This window comes from Lynx rufus, unplaced genomic scaffold (genome assembly GCF_022079265.1).
Source record: "Lynx rufus isolate CCGP_SWC_20201006 ecotype Redwood Valley unplaced genomic scaffold, mLynRuf1.p SCAF_2, whole genome shotgun sequence".
Classification (NCBI taxonomy): domain Eukaryota; kingdom Metazoa; phylum Chordata; class Mammalia; order Carnivora; family Felidae; genus Lynx; species Lynx rufus.
The window spans coordinates 160,776,925-160,796,633 of record NW_025814834.1 but is presented as its reverse complement, the minus strand read 5'-3'; the positions used below and the strand labels follow the sequence as shown (position 1 = coordinate 160,796,633).

General features: G+C 36.4%; 1 protein-coding gene across 1 annotated transcript in view; it reads right to left on the bottom strand.

The window, feature by feature from the left end:
* Positions 1–19,709, bottom strand: part of LRRIQ3 (leucine rich repeats and IQ motif containing 3) — a 200,020-nt gene that overhangs the window by 88,653 nt on the left and 91,658 nt on the right. Inside the window, exon 4 of the mRNA XM_047082700.1 lies at positions 7,964–8,117. Within this exon, the coding sequence (XP_046938656.1) occupies positions 7,964–8,117 (154 nt within the window). The remainder of the gene's footprint in view (positions 1–7,963; positions 8,118–19,709) is intronic.

Here is a 19,709-nt window from a genome sequence, read left to right as displayed (position 1 = left end):
AAAAATCCACATCCAGGATTGAAAGAATATAAATTTGGATCAATTCTGAAATTCAGAAAAGACAGATGAAACATTTTTTATTAAGTCTTTGAAAACCAGGAAGGATTTATCAAGAAAATTATAATTTATCAGGTCAAAATTTAAAAGAAGGCAGGATCCCAGAAAGATAAGCCCCAACACTCAAAACTGCTTTTGTTCTGAGAATATCTGTAGATCAGGAAGAAACAATTTATAAACTAAACTACACATCTGATGGCTCAAAAGGTCAGGAATCAAAATTCCAAGCCTATGCCCACCCAAGGAGAGGATACTGCTGATATTCAAAATCAAAAGGCTACACCATGAGATATAAGCGAACAGCCCTAAACTAAAATAAAACCTGGATAGTCCATAAAATCTCAAGTTTTGCTCTTTCAGGTGGAATGATATTGATGGCAATCCTTAGTGCCTGGTGAAAGCAAATGAAAATAATTGAAGGAAATAAATGTAAGCCAGTTTCCTGCTTGGTATAAAATTAGGCTTCCCCTTTGAGTTAGTTGCCCAAAAAGATTGAGAAACTCTGAATAATGAAGAGAGCTACGCTGAAGAGTGCCAGGTAGATTTCTTGCCTCTCCATGAAATAATTCAGGCAGAAATACTCATTTTGGTCCTTGGAAGTGTGGACACATGTCTTTTTACACAGAGCAAAAGATTACTGCCAAACTGTATATTTTTAAAAAAAGGGAGTCAATGACTATATTCTCAGTGTTCCTAACTAATTCTAGAGGGTCAGGGTAGCATGCAGATATGTTATGATTATGTATACAGATGGAGTTATGATTATGAAAAATAATATTTTCAATAATAGAAAAGATTGACACCTCATTGAGGAATATTAATAATAAACTTTTATTTACATCTGTATTTATATTTGTCCTATGACTCCTAGGAGATTATCTATTGTATATTATTGATATTAAATCCCTCATGTATGGAAATGGGACAAACAGAACTGATATCTCTAAGCAGATGTTAAAATATGCCAATAAAGTTATCATCTGGCATAATTTATAAGGGCCTCATTACAACTCTTTCTTAATTTCTATCTCTCTTAGCTTTAAATTATTTAATTTTCCTTAACTCAATGCACAAAGTATTTGTTGAGCAATACTATCAGCACTTAATAATTTCTGTCTCTTTACCTTTTCCAGATGTATTATGATATTTGGTGAATCTCTGCTTGTTTCTCTTTTTCCTACTGATCTTGGCAATTCCCAAAGTTCTCACTTCAGATTATGTATTATACTAGTAGTGCTCATTTGCTGCTTTTTAAAATTAATTCTGCAATTCCTTGGTTTCAAATCTTTCCTACCTATATCTATGGCACTAAGCATAATAATAAATGGTAACATGTTGGTTTTTCCAGAAATGAGATACCAAGACAGAGTTAAGTGTGCAAAACTTTTATTGGGAGGTAACACCTACTAAGGGAAAATGGAGGAAGTAGATTAATCAGAAAAGTCAAACTTTCTGCCAACCACCCTGGAGCTCCAGAGCAAAGTCTGTCTGAAAGTCTCACACTGAGCAGAAATGACCAGGTGCTTGCAAACATGCCTTACTCAATAATTGCCTGGAGTTTGCCTAAAGAAAATAGTGTGACCTCAACTTGAAAGCAGAGGTGGACCCTGAAAGAAACTAAATGCTGAAGCTCTCAGCTAATGACACTTCTTGCATCTGAGCAACCACAAATGGTAATATTATCCTTGTATGTTTCTGTCCTAATCTTATTCATTTACTTCCAAGTGTTCTCTCTTTAGTCCCAATAAAATCTTGATTACAGGGGACATGTTTTATTTACTTTATTTTTGTCAGTGATGAGCAGAGAATCTGATACTTAAAAACACACAACAAATACCTGCAAAACTATTAAATGGCTAAATTTCGCCCCTTAAGTACTGATGAGGTCATTAAGCTATGGTGTCACTTTTAAGCCATCATTATTACTTCTTTGGACCCCAAAAGAGGGCTGAATTAAGCTTAAGTTAAATTACCCTTACCCTTAGGCAGCCCTAGTATATGCCCTTATATACTCTTCTAATATCTCATAATTCCACTTACCACTAAAAGCCACTATTTCCCAGAAGTCTTGATACTCAGGACAACTCTGTCTCCTTTGGTGAGACCCATTAAATGTTGGCAATCGGCTTCCTGGATTCGAATTTGTATACTCCTCTCCTCTCAGTTCCACACTTTATACAATTGGTCCCTATCCAGTGAATTTTTCCTAGTTCTTCCCTCTCTCCTTACAAGTTCCAGCATAGCACTTGCTTGATTACCATTTTTAAGGCTTTAGAGTTTGTTTTAGTACTAAGGATGTTGTAAATATTCAAAAAAGACCCATTGGAAATAAACTGAATTGCTGATAGAACCCTAAAATGACAGATAATAACAAAGGGTAATTTGTAAACAATGTCATCACAAAGCTTGTTAGAATTACACAAATTGCAACATTTCAGAAACACATTGAAAATAAAGGCCCGGTGCCTGGGTGGCTCGGTCTGTTAAGCATTAGACTTCAGCTCAGGTCATAGTCTTGCGGTTTGTGGGTTTGAGCCCCATGTTGCGCTCTGTGCTGATGCTCAGAGCTGGAGCCTGCTTTGGATTCTGTATCTCCCCCTCTCTGCCTTTCCCCTACTCGCGCTCTGTCTCTCTCTCTCTCAAAAATAAACATTAAAAAAAATGTCAGTTTCCAGTATAAGAAAGCATTCTTATTATACAAAACAATGAAATTTAAAAATAAAATATCTACCCGTAAGTTTCTTTTTAACCCTCCACATAATTAAAACAAGGTGACCAAAATCACATCTCCTGAATCTGATAGATCAACCCTCTCTGTATTGTCTTAGTATCACTTACTGTTAAACAAGACAGAGAGGGAAAAACTAAATTCAATATTTCTTGGCTTGTAATATGGAGATGATTATTCTCTTTCCCTACCCTCAGACTGACCTTAATTTAAAGTAGGTGTATGTGCACGTGTGTTGTGCACGCATTGAACACACACACACACATACACACACACACACACACACACACACACAAACAATCCTCAAATATGATTAGTTACTTGGATTTATAAAATCAGGGCAAACTCACCCTGCCATGCAAGCTGTGCTCTGTACAATCTCAGGGAATATCCTCTATATAGAGTCTGATGTAAATGTACTTATATACTGTACAGAAGCCCTGCTTAAAGTGAACCCTTCTCTTTTTCTTACTCACATAGGCCATGTGATAAATCATCTCACCTTTTTAATAGTAAAAAGGGAGCTACAGCTCACCAAAGATATACATCTAGATGGCAGGTAAACTTACGAAAATATGTTCAGCACCATATGTCATTAGGGAATTGCAAATTAAAGCAATAAGACATTAGTAAATATCCATTAGAATAGCCAAAATCTAGAACACTGATACCACCAAATGCTAGAAATACAGGGAGCAACAGAACTCTCATTTATTGCTAGTAGGAATGCAAAATGGTATAGCCACGTTGGAAGATAGTTTGGCAGCTTTTTTACAAAACTAAATATACTCTTACCATATGATCCAGTAATCATGCTCCCTTGTATTTACCTAAGCAACCTGAAAATTTATGTCCACACAAAATCTGCACATGGATGATTATAGAAACTTTGTTCATAACTGCCAAAACTTGGAAGCAACCAAGATGTCCTTCAATAGGTGAATGGATAAGTTGTAATACATCCAGACAATGAAATATTGTTCACTCTAAAAGGAAATGAGTTATTAAGCCATGAAGAGATGGAGCAATCTTAAATGCATATTGCTAAGTGTTAGAAGCCAATCTGAAAAGTCTCTGTGTATCTTTAGGAAAATGTATTTAATAATGGAACAGGTTCATAGGAGGACTGTATTTGAAAACATTTTGTTCTATTTTGTTTTACAAAAATAGTGTTCAATATGGCATGTATATAGCTCCATCAGTATTAGTTATGAGAAAAATAAATTTTTGGAATCAAGGAAAAAAAATCAATAAAAATATTCTAAAATTCAACCAAACCAGCATTTCTAAAGCAAATTTTACTTTAGTATAGACGACTGCCATATTAGATTACTTCCAATGTTTCCAGGAACCACACAATGTCACAAAGGAATATGAAATATGAACAGTCAATGTATTAAAAGTGGTTCTTTAAATTTTTTTTAATGTTTATTCATTTTTTGACAGAAAGAGAGAGAGAGAGACAGAGCATGAGTGGGGGAGGGGCAGAGAGAGAGTGAGACACAGAATCTGAAGCAGGCTCCAGGCTCTGAGCTGTCAGCACAGAGCCCGACGTGGGGCTCGAACCCACAGACCACGAGATCATGACCTGAGCCGAAGTCGGACGCTCAACCGACTGAGCCACCCAGGCACCCCTAAAAGTGGTTCTAAGTAAGAGATCCCTTCCAGAGAAACTGGGTTGGATTGCCTTATTGATCCTTCTCCTCATTGTGTTCCTAATTAGGAAGAATATATGCACCCACTCCAGAAAATGAGTGAAGACAAAGGGTATGACATTCCAAACTTCATGCTTCAAGAAGGCAAGGTGTTATTGAAGTTCTAAGAAAAAACAATTAGATCATGTATCTAGGAGGTAGGCTGTCAAAGATCGGTATCTACAAGATAGACTTGTTCTTACTTTCCATGAGGTTGGAAGAGTTAAGGTTCCTGGCAATCACTCTTTTTTTACCTTTTAGATGTTTTCCCTCCTTCCTAACAACATATGACTAAACCACTTAAGGAAGCTTCAGATGTGAAGGTGCGGGAGCAGGAGGAAAGGAAGCAACTAGGCTGCCTCTGAGATAAATATGTAGCAAATCGCTTTCCTCTCCTCTGAATCTCTTTCCTTTTGGCTACAATGGGTGTGACTTTCTTTCATATTATAGCTATTCTAAAATTCATCTTTGCAATATAGGAAATAAGAGAAATAATACCACAAAGCCAACAAAGCATAAATAATGAAGAATATCTCATACTCTAGCCCAGGTTACTAAAGTTTTGCAATGGAATTTCAGGCAAATCCAGTTAGAAACTGTTTTGTTCGGGGCACCTGGGTGGCTCATTCACTTAAGTGTCCAACTCTTGATTTCAGCTCAGGTCATGAACTCACAGTTCCTGAGGTCGAGCCCCACTTTGAGCCCCACATCCTAACAAGCCCCTTGAAGAGCCCCATGTCAGGCTCTGCACTGAAAGCATGGAGTCTTTTTGGGATTCTCTCTCTTCCTCTCTGTCTGCCCCTCACCCTTCTCTCTCTCTCTCTCTCTCTCTCTCTCTCTCTCTCAAAATAAATAAATAAGCATTAAAAAAAAGAAACTGCTCTGTTTGCTATTACTCCCTATACATACATTTTCAGTAACCTAATTCAGTTACCTCAGTAACCTTTGAGGAAAAGGGTTGACTATGCCAAAGCAAATTTCAAACATTTTTGGGTGTCCCAGCAAAATCCATCACAATAGGATCTAAATTTCCCTAAAATCCATTATAATAATATGTTTCCCTAAAACTTGATCTCATTGACCACCATAGGTCTGTATTTCTGTCGGCCAATTCTTCAAGAGGAACGGCCACCTTTTGACTGTGAGCTATCGATAAATAATGTCTCTAGCAATTGTTCCAGAACCTCAATTTCCTCTGATCCACTTTTTTTTTTTTAATCAGAGTCCTTACTCATGAATCTTGGCTTTTGGTTCTATATCTCCTTTAACAGCTTAAGTGTGCACCTTAAATGCTGGCTTTGCAGCATAGCATTTCCTAAATAAATGTAACTTGAACTCACTCTTCTGGTTCTCTCCATTTTAGGTTACCATGAATACAGGAAGTTTTATGCTTTTTGGACCAAGCACATTTCAGCCTCAAACAGAAGAAAAACAGACATTAGTTACTTATCTAATTACTAAAACTTGAATTCCACTCTTGACTGATCCTTTCCATTATTCTGCTCACAGCATTTTTTAAAAATGAACTCCCAGTATTAAATACTGTTATTTTATTACCTCCTCTCTTTTCCCTACTTCTTAATCTTTTTAAAGTTTCTTGGATCCTAGGTTCTCTTAAGCACTCTATGGCATCACTTGTTCTTACTATAGTTTCTACTTGACCAATTGCCAAGTCACTAATGACAAAATACAAAAATAACAGAATAGTACACCACATAAGTGAGCTGAAGAGACTACAAAAGAAGCCACCAGAAGATGGAACAACAATTTTACACAGAAGAAGTAAAGATTCAAAGATGAATCTTATGATTAAGGATCATTTCAATTACTCTAAGAAATTGAGCTGAAGACAACTTCTATAAGGTCTTATGAATAGTAGCTATAAACAGTGCAAAATCATCAGACAATGTACATATTTATAGACTATGAAAGAATAGTTCTTAATAACATTAATTGTGATGTGGTTAGCAAAATTATCAATAATATTAACAGCTTTAGAAAACTCCTTATAATGAATATATATCCCCAAATTTCTTAACATTTAAAATACTTCCAAAGACCTGACAATGATATATTCTATGTAACTTCACAGATATTAAATAAAATACCTCTACAATATGAATATTTAATTCCTGTTTATGCACATAGTCATTTGCCATAATATAATACATATCCATGTATGTATATTAGATTTTGCATATGGATATATGACTATGTGTATATACATATATCTGTACATGAGTGTGCAAGTACTTTATAAATATATATCCAAATTGGTTATATACAACATTCAATGAAAGTCTCCTCTGCATAAAGCACCTAAAAAAGCATGTGACATGCCTGAAACCAGTGAGTTTATATTCTATATAGAGGGCCAAAAGACACTTCATATGAACTTTATACCTTTATAAAGCATCTCATCTAGAGCAAATGAATATAGTCGGCACTGTGTGCTACTAAGGAAAAAGTTTTGAATAGGATATATTGGCCTTTTAAATCTATATTTTCATTCAATGGATAATTTCTGTGGGTTTTAAGGGCTTGAAGATATTCCTCTGCTACTTCTAAAACACATGCCCTCAATAACACTGAAATCAGACAAATGACAGTCTGCACCTTTTGTAGTCTTTTCTAATCATGTTAATAAAATGGAAGTATTTATAGTGCAAGTTACTTAGAAACAGGTCTACAAGTGAAGGGGTTTATTTATCACAAACAGTGCATTACACATTATTATAAGTTTGATCTAGTAATTATACTAGAATGTCAAGTCTTCATTTCTACCATTATTTAATGTCAAAAAAAAAAAACTTCTAAAGATAAAAAAAAAAGTTTGTGCTTTTTTGCACAAACTCTGGTGTCAGAAGACCTGGAGTTAAGTCTTAGCAATGTCACTCAAATGTGTGGCTTTTGGTAAGTTAGTTAACCTGTAAAAGCCTTAGTTTTCCTCTTTATAAAAATGACATGAAAACACCTATCTTACAGTGCTGTGGAGAATAAATTACAGAACACATGCAAAATATCTAGCAGAGCACCTGACAGCAGTAGGCAGTCAATAAATAAGTTTCTATTTCCGATGTGTCCTCAAAGCAAGACATAATTTATCATAAACACTGAATGAATATTATACTACATATAGTATCATTAGTTTTCAATAAACTAAATATTTCTTTGTTTTCAACTGCTATGAAGATATTTTACATTACTATTAATAACTATTTGCAGTAGGTGATATGAGAAAATATATACGCAAGGCATAAAATTACAAAATGGTTGTGATAAGAATAATGTACCACAAAATTATATTTGTACTTTGTTATCATATGACTTTTCTTACATCAAGAAAACCTCAAGCAGAATATTAACAATATAATGAGAATATTTAAAAGGGAATGAAGAAACTTTTACTATTGATACATAAATTACAACTATAGTATCTTAAATAAAAATATTTAAAGGTAAGTAATAAACTAACCATACTTACATGTTTCCAATGTGTAAGTTTTCCTGTTCTATTAGTTTCAGGCTGAAGAAAGAGATGCTTAAAGAGACTGTCTTCATATCCTTTAGGTATAAAAGTCCACTTTGTTTCACATTCACCAATAAATTTCTCCTGATGCTTTTTATGCAACAAGGGGCTGAATATAAGAGTGGGTTGGGGGGGGGGCGGGGAGGAAATTGTCATTTAGTTTTTTTGCCACTAAAAAAAAAAGAAAGAAAACTACTCATGAATTCACTTACATCTTTAGAAAACATGCTGCTAAATTTAATGTAATATTTGTTTTCATATTAATACTACATAAAAAACTAGGCACTAAAGTTTACTCATCATCATTCATCAAGGGATGAATGGGTGCTGAGAAATCTCTGGTGATATGGATCCACAAACAGTTCTGTACTCATGTCTGGCTATGTATTTTATAATATAATGGCAAGGAGAACATGACAAAGTTATCTACAGAAATATAAGGTAACCATTATGAACTCTTTTTATTATTCTTCTCCAGTAAAGAAGTAACTCTATCTCCATCTATAAAAATTACTCTAGAGCAGTACTGTCCAACATAATACAATGTATGCCATCAAATAATTTTAAGTTTTCTATTAGTCACAGTAAAAAATGTAAAAGAAAAAGAGGAGATTAATTTTGTTTAAACCAATATGTCCAAAATATTATCTGATAAATGGCATCAACAAACTAATATAAAACTTAATTGTAAAATACTAAATATTTCCCCTGTAAGATCAAAAACAAGGGAAGAATGTCCTCTCTCACCCAACCTACTCATCATTGCACTGGAAGTCCTAGTCAGTCTAATAAGGCAATAAAAAGAAAACCATAGACCAATCTCAGCTTTGAATACAGATGCAAAAATTCTAAATATTAATGAAAAGATCCAGCAATACAAGGAAAGAATAAGAACAATATGATCAACTATTACAAAGCTCATTATATAGGCAAATTAATGGAAGAAACATGTCTGTGTATACAAACAGATGCAGAAAAGGTATTAGACAAAATTTAACAGCCAATCTTTAAAATTTTTGCAAGAGAGGATATCAAAGTACACTACTTCAATATCATGGAGACAATTTACCAAAAAATCAGTAACATTTATTCTATTTGATGAAATTGTAAAGTCATTTGAATTAAAATGATGGACGAAGTAGGAAGTTTACAGTTACCATTATTATTAATTAGCAGAGGTAAAACAAAACTAAAAGGAAAGCATTTTTTTTCCATTTTTCAAATTTTTAAAGTGAGCTCCATCTATTCATTTCTTCATGCAAAATACTTTCATTGATGATCTACAAATTAGGGTAAAATATATTAAGAGAATAAAACGTATAATGGCTTAAATAATGTAAAAGTTAACTTTGCTCTATTGATGACTAGAGTAAGTTGGTGGCGCAGCTCTGCTCTGCTAAAGTCATTCAACCTTCCCTCACCACTATCAGAGACACTGTCGGCAACCCACACATCCAATATGTTACTTCAGCCCCTGGAAGTGAAAAACATGAAGACAAAGGGATACAACTATCATTTAAGAACTTCAAGCAGCACTTGTACTAATTACTTCTGCTTACTTACAAATGTAACAAGTCAAGAAAACACAGGATCCCTTCCCCAGCTGGTCCCAGTTGAGGCCTACAGTAGCATTCCAAGAAATACCATAGCCTGGATCCATGTTTTAGAGAATCTATTCCAAGCAAGAATGTCTGGGAGATCTTGGACTTCCTTCCTCCTCTCAGAATTCACTTATAAGGCAGAAGCTCTAACCCAGGTGCAATAGGTAGAGAATACTGGAACCCTGAGAGCCCTTGCCCTCAGCAAGTGATAAACAATTAAAAGGAGCGGGTACCTCCAGGAGAGTAGCAAGCTAAACTGTAAACCATCTTGAGATTTACCAGAGAGAACCAGGAGAGGGGACAGCTAAGAAAAGCCCTTCTGGGATCTGAACAAACTGTAAAACCTGGCCTCAAAGATTACTTTTATAAAGAACCCACTTTTAAAAGATCACACTATGGAACAATTTATTTTCCAGGGAATTTCTGAAAACAATAGAGTAGTCAGCTGGCAACTAATGAAAGCTAGTAATAGTTGTGACATCAAAGGAGTTCAGAATGGCTTAACAGAGAAATCAGAAAAAGAGACAATCAAGGCAAGCCCTACTAAAATCACTGTCATGCCAATGGTGACCGCACCTGGCTAAAGGTTTGCCCTCTAAGGAGAAATATCAGAGGCTCCACAGTGCAAGGGAAATAAAATTTACTAAAATGGTTTACCCAAGTTATTAAACAAATAAATAAGGCCTGGGTGAGATGTTCAGTAACAAGGGTGGTTACAATATACTATTTAAAATGTCCAGTTTTGGGGCGCCTGGGTGGCTCAGTCAGTTAAGCGTCCGACCTCAGCTCAGGTCATGATCTCACAGTCCGTGGGTTCGAGCCCTGCATTGGGCTTTGTGCTGGCAGCTCGGAGCCTGGAGCCTGCTTCCGATTCTGTGTCTCCCTCTCTCTCTCTGCCCCTCCCCTGCTCATGCTCTGTCTCTCTCTGTCTCAAAAATAAATAAACGTTATAAAAAAAATTAAAAAATAAAAATAAATAAATAAAATAAAATAAAATAAAATAAAATGTCCAGTTTTGGGGGCACCTGGGTGGCTCAGTTAGTTAAGCATCTGACTTTGGCAAAGGTCATGATCTCACGGTTTTGTGGGTTCGAGCCCTGCATCAGGCTCTGTGCTGACACCTCAGAGCCTGGAGCCTACTTCGGATTCTGTGTTTCCCTTTCTCTCTGCCTCTCCCCTGCTCACACTCCATTTCTCTCTCTCTCTCTCTCTCTCTCTCTCTCTCTCTCTCTCTCAAAAATAAACATTAGAAATTTTTTTAAATGTCGTTTTCAACAAAAACTTATGAGACAGGCAAAGAAAAACAAAAGTGTAACCAAAGAGTAGGCCTTTGAAACTGCCTTTAAAAGGGTACAAATGACAAACAATACAGATAAACACTTCAAGGCAACTATTATAAATATGTTTAAAGGAAATAAGCCTCAAATAAGCAAAGAAATGTATAATGATAAGGCTTTTTCAAATAGAGATTATTAATAAAGACACAGAAATTATAAAACAGAACTAAATGGAAATTCTGCAGTTGAAAAGTATAGTAACTGAAAGTTTTGCTAGAGTGGTTCAACAGACTTTAATTGGAAAAAGGAAAAAAGTCAGAAAACTTGAAGAGATAAAGATTATGCTGATAAACAGAAAATAATGAAGACAGATGAACAGACCCACAAAGAAATGTGGAGTACAATTAAGTCCATCAACATATGAATAATGGGAGATAGAAGAGGAAAATGAGAAAAAACACAGGAAAAAAATATTAGAAGTGTTAAAACATTCTGAAATCTGATGTAAAACATTAATCTATACATCCAAGAGCTAAAAAAAAAAAAACCTAAAAGTACAATAAACACATTATAAACACATCCACACACATCATAGTAAAATAGTAGAAATGCAAAAACAAAGGAAAAAAGAAAACACAAAGGGAAAATCCTGAAAACAGCAGAAGAAAAAGGACTAGTCATGCACAAGGGAACCTGAATAAGATTAACTGCTGACTTCTCAGCAGAAACAATTGAGGTCAACAAGCACTACTATGACACAAAGTACTAAAGAGAGGAGGAAAAAATCTTTCAAACAAGAATTTTATATACATATAAATGTATTCATACATATGTAAATATAAGTGACAGATGTCATTCTTGACTTTGTTCTCCCACGCAAGAACGACTAACAACTATTCATGGACAAAACACCATTGAGAGAATCCTAGAACAAAAGGAAAAGCTGAATCACATCTCCCAATATACCACAAAGACCACGACAGAATGTGTTAGAAAGGTAAAAGGAGTGGCTATATGTGAACAGCAATCCTTTTCCTTTAGACCAGTGCAGCACCACACTGAGAGGTCTCCCCTGAGCCTACCAGCTCTTTCAGTGGGTAAGAGAGCCCAGGGGTAACATCCAGCCCCTGTAGTGTTTGTGGGTCACTTTGTGGAAGCCCCTACTCTGGTCTTACCCTATGGGGATTACAGGGGAGTCTGTGGTGCTCAACTACTGGGAATCTGATTGTGACAAAGCAGGGTGGGACCAGCACTGGAATCCTGACAGACTGAATTCCTACCTGCAGAGCCCAAATGGTAGTCCCAAACAATGTTTTTGCTCATTTGCAGAATCAAGTCAGTGGCACAATATGCTGGCAGGGTACAGGTTTGCCTCATTTAGGCAGTCAGTCAGACAAGGAGGTTTGCCGGCCCTGGAGGCTGGTACGCTCATGCCAAAGAGCTAAGTCATAGCCCCACCACTTTAGAGCATGGCTCCTGGCATCATCTGGCAGTAAGGGAACACTAGCAAGCTGAGAGGTATATGAGCAGAGCTGATCACCCCCAGAGTAAATGTAGCACCCAGTATAGATAGTTTCCCTGCTTTGCCCAATTAAGGGAATTAATTCATAGCTTCTCTACTGCTCACTGTAGTTCCTGGCCTCTCCCAATGGGAAAGCCTATTTAGAAAAATTGAGGAGTTGTCTAAGGTGGGTCCACGCACAGGAGGGCAGTCATAACCCATATGCTGCAAAGCATGATTCCTGCCCACCCCACCCCCCCCCCCGACAGGAAGGGATGGTGAGAATACTCAGAAGCCTCTCTGTGACCTAGCAAAAACAAGGGGCAGGCAGGTAATGCTGACTGACCCCTGAGGAAAGTGAGTAGTCCTGTTCAGCCAGGGAACTTGCAGTGTGGGGCAGTTTGGGGCCACAAAGAGCCTTACTTCTTTGGAGCTGCTTCTCCCACTACACCTGGGCAAGGAAATTAATTTCTGGTACCACTCATTGCTGAATACAGGCTTCAGCCTGCCCAACCACAGAATCTTACCAGAGCACACAAGAAGCTGTGTAGCCCACCCCATAGCTTTACTTATAGTGGCACATGAATAGAGAATAGAGCTCATGACTTTCCTTGTCTGCAGAGCAAAACTGGAAGCCTCACCTGACTAGGATATTCACTCACACTCTTGCCTGATTTAGATCCCCAAATAACGAGATGGGCAGGTCCTGACTCCTATTCTACTGTCCTGCTAGGGCAGAGGAACTAATTCAAACTACTGCAGAGTATACTACCAAATCCCAACCAACTAGTAAATCTAACCAGAGCCTGATCCAGGCAACCACAGAGCCTACATTACAATCTCACTTGGGCAGGAAACAAACCCAGCAGTTCTGTCTAGCTCTTCTAAGCCAGTGGTACACCCTCAGAGCTAGAATAGTTGCCTCCCCCAAAATAGACCCTAAGAGCAGTCACCACACCCAGTCCAGCTGCCTAGGGACAGTCCAAAGACATTATCAGCAGTCATATCCAGACACCCAGTCTGAGCTGTCTAGGGAAGTTTCTCTGTCAAAGTGAATCTATAAAGTCTGGAAAAGGAGACTGTTTAACCAAATGTGCAGATACCAACATAAGGAATGAAAGATGACAAAAATCAAGTAAATATAACACCACCACAGAAACTAGCAAAGCTCCAATAACTGGCCCTAAAGAAATTGGGATCTATGACCTGTCAGACAAACCATTCTGAGTTATCCTCTTGAACAGCTTTTAAATGGTATACATGCAGACTCACTCACCCCAGGGCGCAATGCAGAAGTGGTCCTTTGGAAACCGCCCAGACTTCTGGTGGAAGAGACTCATTTCCTAATTCTAAAACACTGGGTCTGAGGGGCAGGGACCTATTGGATTACTCTCCAGTATCAGAGGCTAGTGGATGACCTCTTCCTGCACGCCCCCTCCCTTGCTAAAGCTGAAAGATGCCATCTTTCCCCAACCCCTTTTCCTGTGATGTCACCCTTAATGCTTCTTTTCTTTCCTTTTTCTTCTTTTCTATTTCTTTCCTTTTTTTGGTGGATGCCATCTTTGTACTTCCTTTCTACTGCATTCCAGAACACCAGTATATCCCAGAGGGCAGCTTCTACACATATCTGGTGCTCCAGTTTTTATATCTAGTGACATGGTTTTTATAGCTGCCACCTAATGGATGTCCCTTGATCACCTGGCTATGGAGATAAAGGTGGACCTGAGTTCTTAGGTCCCATGAGACTATAACAATTGAAGAGAAAGTTCTTGGCAGACTACAAATCCCAGGGCATTGAACAGATAGCACACTGAAACACACTGCCCATCTTTCTAAACAAGAGGCTATTTCCTTTTCCAGGAGATTTGGCCTGAGGGGCAGGTTTCTGGTTTAGCACAATTATAGGAACACCTTTAGAAGTCCTGAGAGAATTAAGGGCAGTGGATATAATCTTTGCACTCTCCCTCTGCTTTAGTTCAGTTAGCTTTAGTTTAGTTTAGTTTGGTTAGTTTAGTTAGTTTAGTTAGTATCTTCCAGAAAGGAGCATATACCCTTTTCTGGTGCCCTAATTTTTGCAGTTGCTTTCAGGGGGCATCTCTATATTGACTGGTTCTCATAACCTGTAGGGCTTATACTCATGGGTCCCACAGGAATGTAACAAATGGAGTAAAAGCTCTTAAACAGTACCACACCCATATCACAGCACAAAGCAACAGATACAGGAGTTCAATCTTTCTGTTAAAGAGACCTATTAGCTTCAGGCTATATAGATTCAGCCTGAAGGGCAGTCTTCTAATTAAAGACAATTTAAGGATTGACTGTAAACATTTCTTGAGACCTGGAGGAAGGATACCAACTTCATGCCACTCCCTCCACCATGCTCTACCAGTGCACTAGCATCTCTCAAAGTAAGCTTTCATACAAGTCCCTTATTCCTTGATGCCTTGGTTTCTATGGCTGCTGCCCAGGGGACACCCTTTGATCACCAGGATCTGGTGGCTGGGGGTTGGGAGACGAGCTTGTATTCCTGGGTCTCAAGAGACTATAACAATCAGAGAGACAATTCTTGGCAGATTAGAATCCACAGAACACTACACAGATAACAGACAGAAACACATCCCCAGACTTTTTGTAAAAGAGACTTACTTGCTAGTCATGGAGTTTCAGACATAAGGGCAGATTGTAGGCTTGGCACACATCTAAAGGCCATGGAAGCTCTCTCAGGGAATACAGGTTAGGTATGCCATCTTTGCCTTCTCCCTCTGACTCACTACAACTTACATGTATCTCCCAGAAAGGAACTTGTATATTCATCTAGAGTCAATATTGTTGCCAGTGCTACCAGGGAATATGTCCAGATCACCAGGCTCAAGGGCTTAGCAGAACTTATGACTGCAGTACATAGTATAGTATATATTTGCGTTCTTTAAAAGCTACTGTCTGAGTGGCACCTGGGTAGCTCAGTAGGTTAAGCATCTGACTCTTGATTTTAGCTCAGGTCATAATCTCACAGTTTATGAGTTCGAACCCTACATCTGGCTCTGCACTAGCAGCATGGAGCAAGCCTGCTTGGAATTCTTTCTTTCTCTCCCTCTCTCTCTGTCCCTCCCCTACTCATTCTCTCTCTCTCTCTCTCTCTCTCTCTCTCTCTCTCTCTCTCTCTCAAAATAAATAAATAAACACTAAAAAAAAAAAAATTAAAAGCTGCTGCCTGAGGGTCTGACTTCCAATCAGCCTGAACCTAGGTGTTGAATGAAATTCTCCCCTTTTGGACACTGACTGTTCTTGGCACACACTCAACTACTGGAAACTACATAAAATAGGCTCTTTGAACAATCACAAAGGTGTGAAAGACAACCAAGAGCTAGGGCAGGGTTGAAAAATAAGGTTCGTATCTCACACAAGACCAATCCTCCAAGACAAGAAGAGGTAGCTATTTCATCTAATATGTAGAAACCAATACAGGGAGTCAAGCAAAATATAGAAACAGGAATATGTTCCAAATGAAAGAATAAGATAAAACATTGGAGCGTAGGAGAGGAAACATTAATAAAATGGAGACAAATAATTTACCTGACAAAGTTCAGAGAATTGGTCACAAAGAGGCTAATCAAACTCAGGAGAAAAAATGGATTAACATGGTGAGAACTTCAACAAATAGAAAATATAAGAAAGTTCCAATCAGAAGAATTCAGTAACTACACCGAAAATATACTAAAGGGATTCAATAACTGACCAGATGAAGCAGAAGAAAGGATCAGTGAATTCAAACACAGGGCAGAGGAACTCATCTAATCAGAGCAGCAAAAAGAAAAGAATGAAAAAAAAGTAAGTACAGATTCAAGAATTTATGGGACAATGTCAAGCAGACAAACATTTACATTATAGAAGTCTCATAAGAATGAAGAAAGAAAGGGGCAGTAATGATATTTGAAGAAGTAATGGTTGAAACTTCCCTAATCTGGAAAAGGAAATATCCAGGTCCAGGAGACACATAGAATTCCAACTAAGATGAAATCAAAGAGACCCACACCAAGACACATTATAATAAAAATGTCAAGGCTAAAAACCTTGAAGAATTTGAAGAAGCAGGTTTTTAAAAGCAGCAAGAGTGAAACAACCTGTTATGTTCAAGGAAGCCCCCATAACATTATCAGCAGATCTTTCAGCAGAAACTTTGCAGGCCAGAGGGAGTGGTATGATATACTCAAAGTGCTAAAAGTAGAAAATTCTCAGTCAGAATAGTCTAACCAGAATACATCATTCAGAACTGAAAGAGAAATAGATAATTTTCCAGAGAAGCAAAAGCTAAAGGCGTCCATCACGACTAAACTTGCCTTACAAAAAATGTCAAAGGTATCTGCAGGCCAGAGGGAGTGGTATGATATACTCAAAGTGCCAAAAGTAGAAAATTCTCAGTCAGAATACTCTAACCAGAATACATCATTCAGAACTGAAAGAGAAATAGATAATTTTCCAGAGAAGCAAAAGCTAGAGGAGTCCATCACCACTAAACTTGCCTTGCAAAAAATGTCAAAGGTATTATTTTATGCTGAAAGAAAGGACATTCATTAGCGACAACAAAAAACAATAAAAACATGAAAGTACTGCTCTTACTGGTAAAGGTAAATGTATAGAAATGGCAGTAGATTAATCACTTATATAGCTAATATGAAGGTTAAAAGATAAAAGAAGTAAAAGTAATAGTAACTACATGAATTAGTTAAGGAATGCATAAGATAAAAATGTAAAACATGATAACAAAAACAGTGTGTAGGGGGAGAAGGGTAAAAATGTAGAAACTTAAAATTCTTTGAAACTTACGTAATCAACTAAAAAATAAGTTATTTTAAGTTGTTATATTTAAGCCTCCTGGTAGCCACTAAGCAAAACCTCTAAGGGATAAACAAAAGATAATGACAAAGAAACCTAAGCATATCACAAGAGAAAGTCACCACACCACAAAGGAACAGAGCAAGAAAAAAAAAATAATCAGAACTACAAATCAAAACAAAACAGAAAAACCTACAAAAACAATTAACAAAATGTCAGTAAGTACTTTAAAGAGAGCACTTGTTGGGATGAGCACTGGGTATGTTATATGTAAGTGATAAATCACTAAATTCTACTCCTGAAATCATTATTACACTATATGTTAACTAACTTGGATTTAAGTAAAAATTTTAAAAATTAAAAATAAATGAATAAAAGCAAAGTTTTATTCCAAAAACATATTTATTTATTTATTTATTTATTTATTTATTTATTTATTTAAATGTAAATGCACTGAATTCTCCAAAAGACATAGAATAGTAGAATGGATTTTTTTTTTAAAGACAAATCTATATACTGCCTATAAGAAACTTACTTCAGATGATACAAGATTGAAGGTGAGGGGATGAAAAAGGTAATCTATGAATACCAAGATATTCAAATGCAAACAAAGAGAAAGCTGGGGAAACTATATTTATATCAGACAAAATAGACTTTAAAACCTACTGTAGTGAGACACAAAGAAAGGCATTCTATAATGATAAAGAAGTCAATCCAAGAAGAAGATATATCATTTGTAAATATTTATGTACCCAACATAAAAGAACCTAAATAAATAAAACACATGTTAACAGACCTAAAGGGAGAAAGAGCAAAACAATAATAGTAAAGGACTTCCATACCTCCAGTACACCAATAAATAAATCATCCAGACAGAAAATCAATAAGAAAACATCAACCTTAAATAAAATGTTAGGCCAGATGAACTTAACAGATGTATGTAGAACATTCCATTCAAAAGAAATACAATGCACACTTGTCTCAAATGCACATAGAACATTCTCCAAAATAAATCATATATTAGGCCACAATAGAAGTCATAACAAATTTAGAAGATTGAAATCATATCAAGTATCTTTTCCAATGACAATGGTATAAAATTAGAAATAAATTACAAGAAGGAAACTGGAAAATTCACAAATATATAGACACTAAACAACATGCTACTGAACAAACAATGGGTCAATGAAGAAATAAAAAATAAAGTTAAAAATATATAGAGTCAAAATAAAATGGATATACAATATACCAAGACTATGGGATACAGCAAAGGCAGTTCTAAGAGAAAAGTTCTTAACAATAAATGCTTACCTCAGAAAACAAAAAATAAAAATCTCAAATAAACTAAGCATGCACTTCAAAGAACTAGAAAAATAAGTACAAAAGAACCCCAAATAGTAAAAGGAAGGAAATAACAAAGATCAGAGCAGAAATGAATGAAACACAGACTAAAAAGACAATAGAAAGGATCAGTGAAACCAAGAGCTGTTTCTTTGAAAACACAAATAAAACTGACAAAACTTTAGGTAGACTCATCAAGAAAAAAAGAGAGAGTACTCAGATAAAATCAGAAATGAAAGAGGTGTTATGAACGATACCACAGAAATACTAAACGTGGTAACAGACTACTACATTTAAAGACTAACAAATAGGTAAGCCAAGAATAAATGGATACATTCAAAGCAACATACAACCTTCCATGACTGAATCTTGAAGAAACAGAACATTTGAACATACCAATCACTAGTAGGCAGAATTTGATTTAGTAATTTTAAAACTCCATACACACAGAAGTTCAAGGCAAGATGGCTTCACTGGAAACTTATACCAAACATTCAAAGTCGAATTAATACGAACCCATCTCAAACTCTTCCAAAAAAGAAAAGAAGAAAGAAAGAAAGAAAGAAAGAAAGAAAGAAAGAAAGAAAGAAACACTTCCAAACTCTACCAAACTCTATAAAGCCAGCATTATCCTGATACCAAAACCAGATAAGGACATCACAAGAAAAAAAAAAATTACAGGCCAATATCCCTGAGGAACATATATGCAAAATCCTCAACAAATTATTAGCGAACTGAATTCAACAACACATTAACAAGATTGGACACCATGATCAAGTGGGATTTATTCCAGGATTGTAAGTATGGCTCAACATCTGTAAATCAATCCAAATGATACACAACATTAATAAAACAAAGGCCAAAAGTCATATGATCATCTGAATAGATGCAGAAAAAAAAATTCACAAAATTCAAAATCCATTTATGATAAAAATTCTCAACAGAGTGGGTATAGAGGAAATGTACCTCAACATAATAAGGGTCATATATGACGAGCCTACAGCTAACATCATATACTTGATGTTGAAAAGCTGAAAGCTTTTCCTCTAAGATCAAGAACATGACAAGGATACCCATTTTTGTCACCTTTATTCAACATAATAGTGGAAGTCTTATCTAGAGAAATTTGGCAAGAAAAAGACACAAAA